The sequence below is a fragment of the Rhipicephalus microplus genome, chromosome 2 (genome assembly GCF_043290135.1).
Source record: "Rhipicephalus microplus isolate Deutch F79 chromosome 2, USDA_Rmic, whole genome shotgun sequence".
NCBI lineage: Eukaryota > Metazoa > Arthropoda > Arachnida > Ixodida > Ixodidae > Rhipicephalus > Rhipicephalus microplus.
The window spans coordinates 63,810,045-63,824,667 of record NC_134701.1 but is presented as its reverse complement, the minus strand read 5'-3'; the positions used below and the strand labels follow the sequence as shown (position 1 = coordinate 63,824,667).

Genomic DNA, 14,623 nt, shown 5'->3' with positions numbered 1-14,623 from the left:
AAGCATGAAAATATGAAATGCACGTGAAAGACAAACTCTTATCGATGTCCACCATGTTATTATCGCACTGTTTGATTTTCTTCATTAATCTTTCACAGAGAAGACCAAGCTTTTCTTCTGCAAAGTTCGATAACCTAACCCGATTAAGCTGTTAAGCTGGCCATCAAAAGCGTTCATCGTTTGATACGGGCACGACTTGCGCAAAGCAGACTCAATATATGAAGTGGCTACACCATTTTTGACTAACCTAATGATCTTTCACTTCTGGTTTTGTGATAATGAAGGTTTGTTCCCCAAGCGAAAACAGCAACAAATTTGAAGGAAGAAACTGGGGCAACTTCTAACGAATTGCCAAAATTTATTTACAGCTTAGTAAGGTAGGGTCGACACGTATATGGTAAAGAAAGTACGTTGCAAAAAAAAGTCAGAGCTTTGGCGCGAAGACGAAGCAATAAACACGATAGCAACACACTGGAAGGACACGCGCAGAATGGCAAGCAGATCGAAACAAGCCCGGTGTTTCTCACGCACAAATGACGCACTAAACGTAGTCGCTGGTACAGATAAATGCGAATAAGCGTCTCAGTTGTTACTTTGCTGTGTCTGAAAAGAACCCTTTTCGTAAACGGAGGCTGTACAACAATTGCAGTGACGTTTGTGCGCCCCGTAAATACAACAGAATCGTTCCAGTGCAAGCCCAACGCCAACCAAGACGTATGATCCTCCCCACTGGGAGATAAGGGCCCGCGAAAGATCGTCCACTCCCCTCCTCTACGCGGGGCAAGGTATGCGTAAAAGATGAGAGCCACCGCGCACTCATTGCGCCTTTTTGCTGATAATGTTATAAACACGGTAGGTCTGCAACGAGATGCCCGCCAATAGCCGTAGTGGTAGATATAATTAGCTTGTCGTTTGATTGTTGAAAGTAATGTCTTTGGTGGTTAATGCCTCGCATTCACGCCGCGAAGGTTCGACATTCGATTCTGCACATCGGAGTCTTTTGTCTGAGCTTTTGTTTTTCCTTGCGTTTTCCCTTTTATAAAAATGCGTATATGGTAAGTGACGGTGACGCCAACGTCGATGCCGGCAGCAAAAGCCAGTTGAGAGTGTTCATAAAATTGCTATCGCAATAAAAAAAACCTAACCCAGGGGCGTTCGAGCTTACCACTTACGTATGACCAGGTGGATACTGTACCACTACGCCACGTCATGCCATACTATTTGCATTGTAAAAAAAAAAAAAAACTAGTGCAAAAACATGCCGTTCTGCTTCACGGGTTGCTGTTTGAGCAAAGACATGGTTTTCTTTTCTAACTAAGCCTCGCGTCTTCACAACATGAAAACTACTGGCATCCACGCATGACATGCCGGTAATGCCATGACGCCAAGTTCCCCTCAGAATTTACAAAATAAAAAACAACATATACAAAAATTACGAGTACCTGAGCCAGCTCATCAGCTTTCACTGCTGAGTGCATTAACCTTTTCTCGTTTTTATTCTGGTTGACGTGCACAGAAGCTTTACATCGACTGTGATGCTCGTTAAGTACGCGTTTGCTTGGTTGAATAGGGTTGCGAAAGCTACGATATGCTATCCATTTCGTGCGCCGGTATGGTGGTGCCACCGCTTGGCTTGCGGCTACACTATGCGGAGAAAGCAGTTGCAGCCTGTCACAGTCCCCTATAAAATTCCATCCAAAAAAACCTAACTCAGTGGAGTTCGAACTTAACACCTACGTATGACCAGGTGGATTCTGTACCACTACGCCACGTAGCACCATATTCATCGCGTTGTAAAAAAAGCTAGTGAAAAAAAAAACATGCCGTTCTGCTTCACGGGTTGCTGTTTGAGCACAGGCATGGTTTTCTTTCCTAACTAAGCCTCGCGTCTTCATAATATGGAAACTACGGGCATCCAAGCACGACATGCCGCTAATGCCATGACGCCGAGTTCCCTTCAGAATTCACGAAATAAAAAATTATATACAAAAATTACGTGCACCCGAGGCAGCTCATCAGGTTTCACTGCTGAGAGCAATAACATTTTCTCGTTTTTATTCTGGTTGACGTGCACAGAAGCTTTACATCGACTGTGATGCTCGTAAGTACGCGCTTAATTGGTTGAATATGGTTGCGAAAGCTACGATATGCTATCCATTTCGTGCGCTGGTATGGTGGTGCCACCTTTTGACTTGAGGTTACACTGTGCGTAGAAAGCAGTTGCAGCCTGCCACAGTACCCTATAAAATTCCATCCAAAAAAACCTAACACAGTGGGGTTCCAACTTACCACCTACGTATTACCAGGTGGATACTGTACCACTACGCCACGTAGCACCATATTCATTGCATTGTAAAAAAAGCTAGTGAAAAAAAACATGCCGTTCTGCTTCACGGGTTGCTGTTTGAGCACAGACATGGTTTTCTTTCCTAACTAAGCCTCGCGTCTTCATAATATGGAAACTACTGGCATCCAAGCATGACATGCCGCTAATGCCATGACGCCGAGTTCCCTTCAGAATTTACGAAATAAAAAAATTATATACAAAAATTACGTGTACCTGAGGCAGCTCATCAGCTTTCACTGCTGAGTGCAATAACATTTTCTCATTTTTATTCTGGTTGACGTGCACAGAAGCTTTACATCGACTGTGATGCTCGTTAAGTACGCGCTTACTGGGTTGAATAGGGTTGCGAAAGCTACGATATGCTATCCATTTCGTGCGCCGGTATGGTGGTGCCACCGCTTGGCTTGCGGCTACACTATGCGGAGAAAGCAGTTGCAGCCTGCCACAGTCCCCTATAAAATTCCATCTAAAAAAACCTAACTCAGTGGAGTTCGAACTTACCACCTACGTATGACCAGGTGGATACTGTACCACTATGCCACGTCGCGCCATATTCATTGCGTTGTTAAAAAAGCTAGTGAAAAAACATGCCGTACTGCTTCACGGGTTGCTGTTTGAGCACAGACATGGTTTTCTTTCCTAACTAAGCCTCGCGTCCTCATAATATGGAAACTACTGGCATCCAAGCATGACATGCCGCTAATGCCATGACGCCGAGTTCCCTTCAGAATTTACGAAATAAAAAAAGTATATACAAAAATTACGAGTACCTGAGGCAGCTCATCAGCTTTTACTGCTGAGTGCAATAACCTTTTTTCGCTTTTATTCTGGTTCACGTTAAGTACGCGCTTACTTGGTTAAATAAGGTTGTGAAAGCTACAATATGCTATCCATTTCGTGCGCCGGTATGGTGGTGCCACCGCTTCGCTTGCGGCTACACAATGCGGAGAAAGCGGTTGTAGCCTGCCGCCGTCCCCCATAAAACTCCATCCAAAAAAAAACCTAACTCAGTGGAGTTCGAACTTACCCCCTACGTATGACCAGGTGGATACTGTACCACTACGTCACGTCACGCCATATTATTTGGATTGTAAAAAAAACTAGTGAAAAAAAGATGCCGTTCTGCTTCACGGGTTGCTGTTTGAGCAAAGACATGGTTTTCTTTTCTAACTAAGCTTCGCGTCTTCACAATATGGAAACTACTGGCATCCACGCATGACATGCCGGTAATGCCATGACGCCAAGTTCCCTTCAGAATTTACAAAATAAAAAGAAGATATACAAAAATTAATGGTACCTGAGGCAGCTCATCAGTTTTCACTGCTGAGTGCAATAACATTTTCTCGCTTTTATTCTGGTTGACGTGCACAGAAGCTTTACATCGACTGTGATGCTCATTAAGTACGCGCTTACTTGGATAAATAAGGTTGCGAAAGCTACAATATGCTATCCATTTCGTGCGCCGGTATGGTGGTGCCTCCGCTTCGTTTGCGGCTACACTATGCGGAGAAAGCGGTTGCAGCCTGACGGAATCTCCCATAAAATCTCATGAATTTTGATTTTATGAAAAATAATTTTCGGGGACAGACATCGCGTCACGATATCGATGATTCTAGTATCTTTGACTTGCCACGTACTGAGCATACTGATCGCTCTGCTCGTCCGCTGGTCTACAGTCAGCAGTTAACCCGTGATGTCACTACCCTGCGCTGTAGGGTTGCGCGAGGGGCATTGGTTCAGCGCCTACTACCGCAAATTCTGTCTCTTTTCTTTTTACAAATACTACAAATTTATTACCAAAGCGCGATGAACTTGACTCTATAATCGATTCCTGTGATGCTGATGTTTTGTTGACTGAAACATGGCTTTCTTCTAAGGTAACAAGTATGGAATTGTTTGATTGCAAAAAGAAGTTCAACGTATTCTACTTAGACAGAGGCTAAAGATGTGGCGGTGTTGTTTTGGAAGCTGTTGCAGATAATTTTGTTGCGTTGCCCATTAATTCCCCAAGTAACCTGGAACTAGTCTGGGTTGACCTTTTCATATGTTTTAACAAGTTGATCTTGGGCATATGTTGCCGTCCATCGTCGTCGTGTCCCACTTTCGTTGATGAATTTCATGACGCGCTTAACATGATCACTGTACGTTTTCCCAAACACTCCTATCCTTTTGGCTGGGGATTTAGACTACCCCTCGATTGTGTGAAATAATGCATCGCCTTATCTTAGCCCTTTCTCGACTGAGTGTAACAAGTTTTTGATGACTTGTCTGGACTTCAACCTGTCGCAACTTGTCTTTGAACATACTCGAACTACCTCAGCCACATCCAGCATTTTAGATCTCGTTCTAACTAACGTACCACATCTTATCTTTTCATTCGTATATTTACCTGGTCTCAGTGATCATTTGTTACTCCATTCGTTCTCGAAACTCCTGTCTGTAACCACATCAATCAGACAAATTATATTACAGACTATAAACGTGCTGACTATAACACGATGAATCGTCAGCTAGCTTTTTTCTCGATGATTACTTGCAGAAGTTTACAGTGCCTTCTGTGGACACTAATCGGGAATTGTTTAAGGGCATTGTTGAGCGTCTTGTTGACGCTTTTGTGCCGCTCAAATCCTTGAGGTGTGAGAAGGAATCACCTTGGTTTAATAAGTATTTGAAGAGACTGTCCAATAAAAAGAAACGTTTGTTCCACTCTGCAAAGGTGATGAATACCGAAATGCGATGAAAATCCTATTTTTTCGTGGCTGCTGAGTACAAAGCCGCATCAAAGAGCGCCAAGGACACGTTCAACAACTACACTTTGCCTGCTATACTGATTAACAGTACTAAACAATTTTGGAATGTAATGAAAAAGAAATACACCACCACATTGTTACTTACATCTACTGATGGTGTTGCAGTCCTGTCACATGAATGTGCTTCTGTACTCAACATTGTTTTTGTGGCGGCTTTTTCTAACAATGTTTCTTGCGATAATTTTAACTACCCTGTTTTGAAGTTCCTCCTATGGACTCAGTTATATTTGACGGATCCGGCATTCAGAAGATTATAGAAAATCTTAAAATTTCTTCTTCTTGTGGCATTGACAACATTAATTCCAAATTCTTGATTATACACAGTTGTATTGTTCCATAATTCTTAATGAACTGTTTGCAAAATCTCTTGAAACAGGTTGTATTCCCAATGATAGGAAAGTTGGGAGGGTGATTCCTCTGCACAAGTCTGCAAATAAACATTGCCCTGACAACTTTTGTCCCATTTCTCTCACTAGTATACCTTGTAAAATCATGGAGCACGTCATATACTCTCATCTCGTCTCTTTCTTAGAATCGAATTATTTTTTTCACTATAGCCCAGAGCAGATTCCGTAAGTCATTTTCATGCGAAACACAACTCATAAGTTTCACGCATGAACTTCATTGCATCCTTGATCACGAATCTCATGCAGACTGTTTATATTTGGATTTTTCGAAAGCCTCTGACAAAGTCTCGCAGGAACTTCTATTTCTTAAACTGCGTAATCTTATCATTGACCCTAATATACTTGCATGGTTGATCTGTTCTCTTTCAAACCGCTCACAATTCGTAACAGCAAACAAATTTGTCTCACATCCTTTACCTGTCCGTTCTGGTGTACCTCAGGGGTCCGTTCTCGGGCCCCTCCTGTTTCTGATCTATATAAAAGACTTACCGACTAATATTTCTTCTTCAATTAATCTTTTTGCATATTATTGTGTTATTTATCGTGAAATTAACGACAATAATGATGTCTCTTGCCTTCAATCTGACATTAACAGGGTCATGGACTGGTGCAACACTTGGAACATGAAACTAAACATTAATAAGTGTAAGCACATGCACATTTCTGGAAATTCTAGCCCAGCTTCCACTTACCACATTAACAATGTCTTTCCTGAAAGTGTGCTCTCTTATAGGTACCTAGGTTTTGACATTTCTTCTAAGTTGTCTTGGAAAACTCATATTCATTATATCATAAATAACGCCGACCGCATGCTTGGGTATATTTGCAGGAACTTCTCTCATTCATCCAGTTCAATAAAACTATTACTTTATAAAACACTGGTTCGCTCAAAACTGGAGTATTCTGCATCTATCTGGAGCCCTGGCATTGAATCACTCATTCCCAATTTGGAAGCTGTGCGGAACCATGCCTGCCGTTTCATACTTTCCAACTATCACCGAACAAGCAGCGTAACCACCATGAAATTAAGTTTGCCCCTCCCTCCTCTTTCTCATCGCAGTTCAGTAGCATCATTATGTCTTTTTCCCAAAATTTATTACAACAGCTATTTGAAACAGAAATCATTGACAAAGCCATCATACATATCAGCTTGCATTGATCCCCGCAATAAAGTAGGAGTTCAATCATGTCGCACCAAATGTTTTCATGACTCATTCATACCCAGAACTTATGTCAGTTGGAATGATATTCCCCATGATGTCGCTTACATAACTGATAATATTATGTTTCGTAAAACTGTTATTGTTCTCTAAATGTTTGTATATATATATATATATATATATATATATGTTTGTATATATGTTATACATATATGTGTGTATATATAAGTATAATATTGTTAGTATACCTTTTTCTTTATCGAATTGGTGTCATTTATGCCTACTTTATTTCACTTACTTATCTGCTGTGAGTTTTTTCCTTGCTGTTTTATATTGCTGCCGTTATGTATATCTCCACTCCCCTCTGTATTGCCCTCGGGCCCTGAGGGTACAATAAATAAATAAATAAATAAATAAATAAATAAATAAATAAATAAATAAATAAATAAATAAATAAATAAATATATAAATAAATAACTTTTAAATGAATGAATAAAAATTAAATAAAAAATTAAATATCCTGTGCCATTGTGAAAAAAAATATAAACCAGCGTCATTTCTTGAAAGTGTTTCACACCAACAACAATACTTTTCACCTCATTAACACCACCTTAACACACTCCAAGTGAACCTCTCTTGCATTTTTTTTATTTCTTCCAGTAACCGTGTGAACGAGCTGTCTGAAGTCAGCAGCAAAACCAACAAGACCGACTGCACTCGTCTTTTTTACGCGGTTGCGTCTTCCTTGGACGTTTAAACGTTAAAATTAAGTACAGGTTATGGCCACAAGTCGAATGATCAGCCCCGAGTTTACTGAGCTGCCATCGCATCAACGACAACGCTTCAGATGCTCAGACGTGCACTTCTGTTCGTTGGTCACTGAACAAGATGGTTTTCTACAAGACCATGGTTTTCCTTGACAGTCAGCTGCGTGTGTAGCTCTCAGAGTCGCGGCAGTTTGTGGACGCGATGAGAAAAAACAAGTGGTACATCGTGGTACAGCTGGCTCGGTGACAACGTTTTTGACCTTACTGTGCGTGCACCATTGGGCTACAGTTAAAATACGACGCTTGGGCTTGTGTGTGTACTTGACACCAGTGTGCAGTAACCAGTGTGTTGCTATTTTTGTTGCGTTGGCTGATAATGAACTGCAATGAAAATACTGTTTTTACAAACATGAGTGAGGCTCGAAGTCACCTTTCTGTGTTCTCGCTACTCCACAAACATTACTTCTAGAAATCACGCGTCTTTTGGATTTTCACGTACCAGAGAAAAATCTGGCATTCGATGTATACATGCTGCACGCGTGCGCATTTTCTATTTAAATCGGAGTAACGCCACGCTGCAAACTTCCCGTGTAAACCCGACCTTTTATTCCCTAATATAAAATGAAAATGATAGAGAATTATGGCTTCATTCGGGTTAATGATTAGATTTCAAAAATACGTCATTGTAATGAAGTTTTAATTTGCTCATATTTGTTTGTGGTCTGTGAAAGAAAAAAATGGCAGCATATCCACGAAGTGAATCATGGAAAGTAAGGCGAAGCATCCATCCGCCAATTCATTCTTGCTTCCGTCCGTCCATGCGTCTGTCTGTGTGACCGTCCGTGCACCCATCCGCCCGTCCGTGCGTGCATCTGTTCGTGCGTCCGCACGTCCATCCCTGCGTTCGTCCCTGCGTTCGTCCATGCATCCGCCCCTGCATCCATCTATGCGTCCTTCCATCCGTGCTGCCATGCATGCGTCCGTTCATGCATTTGTCTGTGTCCGTTCGTCCATCTAGTCAACAATCCAAGTACCCCCATCTCCCATCTTTTCATCATATATTCCGCATATAGAGGCACCGCCATCCAGCGGACATTCAAAGGACTAAACGAGAGGTGGCACACGCACACTCGCTTACGGCTTGCGCTTCGTGTCTACTTCTCATCTTTAACACCTCGAGTTCATGGTATATACTAATTCACTGTATTCATGACACTGCGGCCCAACGCTCGCTAAACCTTTCTGAAACCAAGGAGGTTACGCCCAGCAAGTATAACGTAGCAGCCCTTTCTTGCCAGATAGTGCTCAATGCACATGGCAATGGCTGCTAATGCGGAATGAGAGACTGGAGAATGCGGCTTTCAGTTAACGGGCACACTGCGAATTTGTTATTGTTCAACAACGCACAGGAGAAATATCCCAGCAGCACCACCTTGCAGGTCAAAGCGTAAGACATGTTACGTACTACAATGAGGGACGAGCGGGAACCGCTTTAAGAAGCTTCGCCCCTAAAAACAACTGTGAGTGTTTGTGGGTCATTTGTTAGGGCGAGTTCACACATTATTATGCACCTGGGTGACGCCTGTAACAACGTTAATTAGCCCCGCCGCGGATGTCTAGTGGCTAAGGTACTCGGCGGCTGACCCGCAGGTGGCCGTATCGATTACCGGTTGTGGTGGCTGCATTTCCGATGCAGGCGGAAATGTGGTAGGCCCGTGTGCTCAGATTTGGGTGCACGTTATAGAATCCCAAGTGGTCGAAATTTCCGGAGCCCTCCACTACGGCGTCTCTCATAGTCATGTCGTGGTTTTGGGACGTTAAACCCCACAAATCAATCAATTCAATTAAGAACGTTAGTTAGATTTTCGTTTGTTCTTTTCAGCCATGATTAGTTGGATGATTCAAAGTTGAAAAAATTTGTCTATTAGTTTTCTAAGCATGCATACAACAACCATCTGCGTTGATTTTGTACACTTGAGGGTGTTCAATGAAGCAAGACCTTTCTACGCTGCAACAGTTTTTGTTTTCTTGGTGTTGGCTGGTCACGCAAACAAACAAAAGGCATGCATTATACCGTGCTTGCGCGTAAATTTGAAAGAAATTGATCTGAACAATCGACGTAACAAACACCACGGCTGTCTATTGGAGCCGCATTGTCGATGAAAAATCGTAGCCTATTATAAACTGAAATGAAAAAAAAAAACGATTAGTAGCACGGACATTCCACGGTTAGTAGCGTGCACATCTGCCTTTTGCCACCATTCACCGTTGGTGGCACCACCGGTACTGTTCAAGGCAGCAGTGCGTGAGGCGGATAGTGCAGCGGCCGTGTAGTAGTGTACTGATTTGCATCTGTAAACCGATAGCTGGAACTACATAGCCGATTGCTAAAAACGGAATTGCATGTGCATGAACGTGTCTCATCATGCTACTTTACGAACGCACAATGTAGGACAAGCCTGTATTTCCACGCATGAGTCAGCGAAAGGCCGACGAGTGCGCCCAGCGGTTTGGGCTAGTTTTATGACGCTTTCAGCGGCGGCCCACGTGCACCGCATCGCAGGCAGAGAGCGCGTCGCATCGATGCTCATCGCTCCTTGTGCGGACCCTGTACGCAAGAAACAATTGTTCATTCCAGTTAACCGATGCCAAGGCTCTACTGTAGAGTCATTCTTACTCCTTGAAATTGCATATTATTAGCCCGAGAGGTGCCGATGACATACATGATGGACTCAGCCGATAAGCTAGGCGTACATTAGTTGGGAGTCGTACTCGGACAGGTCACATTTACTTAGACCAATTTGGGCGCAAGAGGCTCGTGAAAGGGGAAGAAAGTTTGTGTGTTCCGCGAGCCTCTCACGGTCGCAATAAAGTGTAGATGAGGTAAGGAAAACTATAAAGATCGTCAGATGCGTTTGAGTTGTGGTGTTGCCGACCGACGTTGTTTTGCTGGTGTACTGGCACACAACGGCATCACAAGTCAGGTCAGACGCCGGATCGTAACGTTCCAGGCCCGCTCTGCTGAAAGATCGTCCCAGCTGTGTTTGTAAGCGTCTATGTCTAGGTACAACTCCCAGGCTTGGGCATTAGTGGCTTCACCGCATTGAGTCAATATGACAGAATGCCGGCTCATAATTGGAATCAAGTAATGAAAATGGCGTTGAATGTCCCGCAGTTTTACAATAAAAGGTCGCCGGGCCTACAGAGTACCGAACCATCACCAGATACTTACGCATGCTTGATTTATATTCGCTATTCAAATTTGCGTAAAAGAGATGTTGCGCCACCCGCACAAAAGAGGGGCGAGACAACTTGAAATAAAAAAGAAACTAGCTGGAGTAGGGAAGTGTTGCCAACCTTAAGGTTTGATTCCCAGATCTAGATATCTTCTACTTCTTCGAGGGATTTAGGGTATTTCTCGTTCAATCTAGGGATTCTTGTGAGGCTCCACAAATGCACTTTACTCGACCTGATTAAAGGCATTACTTTAGTAATCAAGACCTTTCTACTAAAAACCCTGTAAGTAACGATAATTTTGACTGTTTTGTGTTCTGTCTAACAGTTTTGGTGTTCTGCCTGGCTGAGTCAGGTGATAGACGTCCTGTAACGCGAGATTACTATATGCTGAGCACTGTGGGAAATGAAACACTATTGTCATGGGAGTTGAGCATGCACGCACATATCATCAGTGCATTGAGAGATCGCTGGCTTATGAAACAAATTAAACTCTGTGTTTCAGTCTGCAAAACAACGTCAAGTTTACGCGCATTGCGTGCTTTCGGTGAACGATTCGTCCGTATAAAGTAACTTAACCAGGAGGCTTAGAGAGCAACACAGCGAAAGTAGAACTGATGTGTGGGTAAGGTGGTGCGGATTCAATATTGCAGATATGGCTTGATGGAAAGAGACAAAAAGGCTTGTTCGGGTGTTTTCGGTCTTCCCGTCGTGCCTTTTACGTTAAAGCACAAAAGTAACGAAAATATTTTGCAAAACGGGGGAAATGATTGAAAGTGCATATTAATCAGCCAGCAAATGAGGGACCACGGAGATCAACTGAAAATACTGGAACAGTAATTACACATATGTAAAATTATGAGTAAACTACTGCGTCAGAAGCTGCAGGTACGAGAAATATGCTACAGACTTGCAGTACCTTGATGATCACACCGATGTATTCAATGCAAGTGCAAAGTGAAATTGACAGACAAAACTGTCTCTGGGGCAACTGGTGCCATCTGCGAGCACTTTGCACATAGTCTTCACCTGACGTCACAGACAGCTTCTCTGCGCTGAGTACCCTATGATGGTGGCAACCATGACTATTATCTCATTAAAGAGTGTCAGGGCAGGGGAGGACACGGAGTCATTCGGTCCCCACTATTTTTTGTGCCCTCCCTGCTTCTTTCCGTTCGCCATCCGTGTTGCAAGAGAAAACAAATGAATGTGAGGGGGCACCGTCACTAACTTGATGTCAGCGTTTCTCGCTTCGCACGTTCTACACAGCATCTCAGTGAGATGGTATCCTAACATGTAGGCCTCTGTAACGACAATGCAAACTATGTTACACAACAGATCATGTAGCAAAATACCTCAGAGTGTTGCTAATATGGTTTATTTTGCTGTTAACGAGATTCAGATGAACTTAGCCAAAGAGCGCCAATCATGTATCCTGAATGATGACATCAAAACAATAATCTAGAATTTTTCGTTGCAATATAGGAAATTTAGTGGGGCCATTATAGGAATGAAACGTTGTCTTAGGTTGACATCACTGATAAATGGCTACCTGCATCGCGAGAGGTATATGTTCAGTGTTGCTGTGTTTTGTACGATTATAATGTGTGCGGCGATGTACTTTATGTATATTTGGCCTAAGCTTCAAGCAATTGTTCGTGCACGTTCAGTGTTGCATTGAAAGAAAAAACTCCAAGTTTTTAAATGTTGCTCTAGCGGCAGGAGTGATTCTACTCTTGGAGGGAGTTGCACTCTGGCCCGACTAGAACGTAAATCTCCGTCGGAGAGTAGCGCAACTCCCGCAGAGAGCATATGAGCAGTATTTTAGAAGCGTGACTCTACCCTGGTGAGGGAGCTTGTTCATTCTCGTTCAGTCAGAGTACCGGCACTCTGTAGTGAGAAAGTGCCTACTCTGTGCTGCAAAAAGCTCCCAGCACTCCCGATTTGAGAGCGAAATATGGGACATGTCTTTACACCCGCAAAGAGAGTTGCCAGTGCTCTTTTGAGGCTGTGAGTGCATGGAGGGGCGCATTCCCGAGGAACATGCACAAAACCTATTTTAATGTTGTGCCCAGTATCATGTGAAAGCAATACGCTTCACCGGCAGCTCTGCCTGTTTTATGCATACATCAACTACCAACTGAAAAAGCACCTGTCTTCTTTTTCTTGTTGCCTGTCGAAATATATAACAATATACCTAATTTTAGAGTTTTGTTCGCCAAGAGTGATAAACAGACCAACCAAGGTAACTTTAGTCAGAGTTTAAAAATAGGCTGACGCACGCTGACAACGCGACCAACTTGATGTTGCTGGCTATTGCGTGTATTCACTCTGCATTCGTGTTGTTTTTACATGGCTCCGTATGTAACATTGCGTTTTCACCTGGAAATGACGCGCCATGTTTTCAAAGTTAAGAACCACAACACAAACAACTCCCATTATAATGATTTCTCACATATCCTGCGTTTGAGAGAAGCACCAGTTTACAATTGGGGTGGAAAGGTGCAGTTGCTAAGTCCTAAGTATAATTTTGGGGGCTAAATTGATAAGCAGAAGACGTGCAACATGAACAGAAACAAAGATAACGGTAAATTTGCACTCTGGAGTTTACGCTTTGTTAATGGACACAAAATTCCAAAATGAACTGCGTGACTAATCAGCTCTAAATTTATGGCGTAACTTTCAGCTACACTCAACAGTGCCAGAACATATGTGTTAATGTGGAAACAAGTCAAATTAGTTTTTTTAGAATGGCTTGAACATTTTAACTCATAAAAAGGCAGGTTTCCTGAGGACACAGCGGCGAGGGTGTTGGTGAGCACACGCAGCGTAAACAAAATGTAATGATATACCTAATTTTACAGTTTTGTGCGCCAAGAGGTATAAACAGAACAATCCAGGTAACTCTATCCGGAGTTTAAAGATAGGCTGACGCACGCTGACAACGCGACCAAATTGATGTTGCTGGCTATTGCATGTATTCACTCTGCATTCGTGTTGCTTGACCGTTTAATTAAAATAACTGACCAGCTTTTGAAATAACTAGTCCGGGCGAAATTTTATCAAAAACAGCAGACCGGCTTACCAAACACGTTATAAGGTCAATTCTCATTTTCATCTATTAACTAGCAGATTGAACTATACAAATTACATATTTCTGCGAAGTAGCGAAAAACAAAATACCGCGTGATATGCCCGCCTGTGTGTCCATGTGCACCGCGATTGCAGTGCTGCTTGACGCTCCGTGTGCAAACGACCACAGCATAAGGGTGAGTAAATAAAATGCTATGAAAAGGCATGATTGCAGTTTGAGAATCGCTTAGACTGAGCTTACGAGGGACTTCGGTAGATGTAGTCATGCTTGCAGCTGTACTTGAAGTCGGGCTTATAGTCGTGCTTGTTTTTGCGGTTGCAGTCGCGAGCGTCGGGCTTATAGTCGTGCTTGTTTTTGCGGTTGCAGTCGCAAGCGTAACCGTCGTCGTGGTTGATGGCGCGGTACTCAGCGTTGTCGAAGAGCTTGTCAAAACTGCTGCAAAAAAAGAAAGGCAAATTGACGCCTGAGCAAACGATCGTTGATTGAAAGATATACTCTGACTTAAATAAATATATTGAAGGACGTAAAAAGATTTGACCGAAAAAAATTCAGCAGCATCGTTTATCACACAGTGTCTGCCTATTCTCATAGCACAAACAAGAAAGAATAAAATATATGATGATGGCTATGTACAACTGAGAACGACGAAGTGTGATAAATGTGCTAATAGTTAATGTGTTAGGTCCAAAAGTCCATAATACGTATATCAGAAGTTGTTAAGGGCTACTAAAATTTTGACCCACTGGGGTTCTCTTACGTGCACGGAAATATAGGTACACAGCCTGAATCATTTGCGCCTTCCTC

The 14,623-nt window shown here is 42.8% G+C and overlaps 1 protein-coding gene across 1 annotated transcript in view; it reads right to left on the bottom strand.

Moving 5' to 3' along the window:
• Positions 1–14,376, bottom strand: part of LOC142789514 (uncharacterized) — an 84,440-nt gene extending 70,064 nt beyond the window's left edge. Inside the window, exon 1 of the mRNA XM_075884996.1 lies at positions 14,060–14,376. Coding sequence (XP_075741111.1) covers positions 14,060–14,084 — 25 coding nt within the window. The 5' untranslated portion in view covers positions 14,085–14,376. The remainder of the gene's footprint in view (positions 1–14,059) is intronic.
• Between the last annotated feature and the right edge of the window lie 247 nt (positions 14,377–14,623).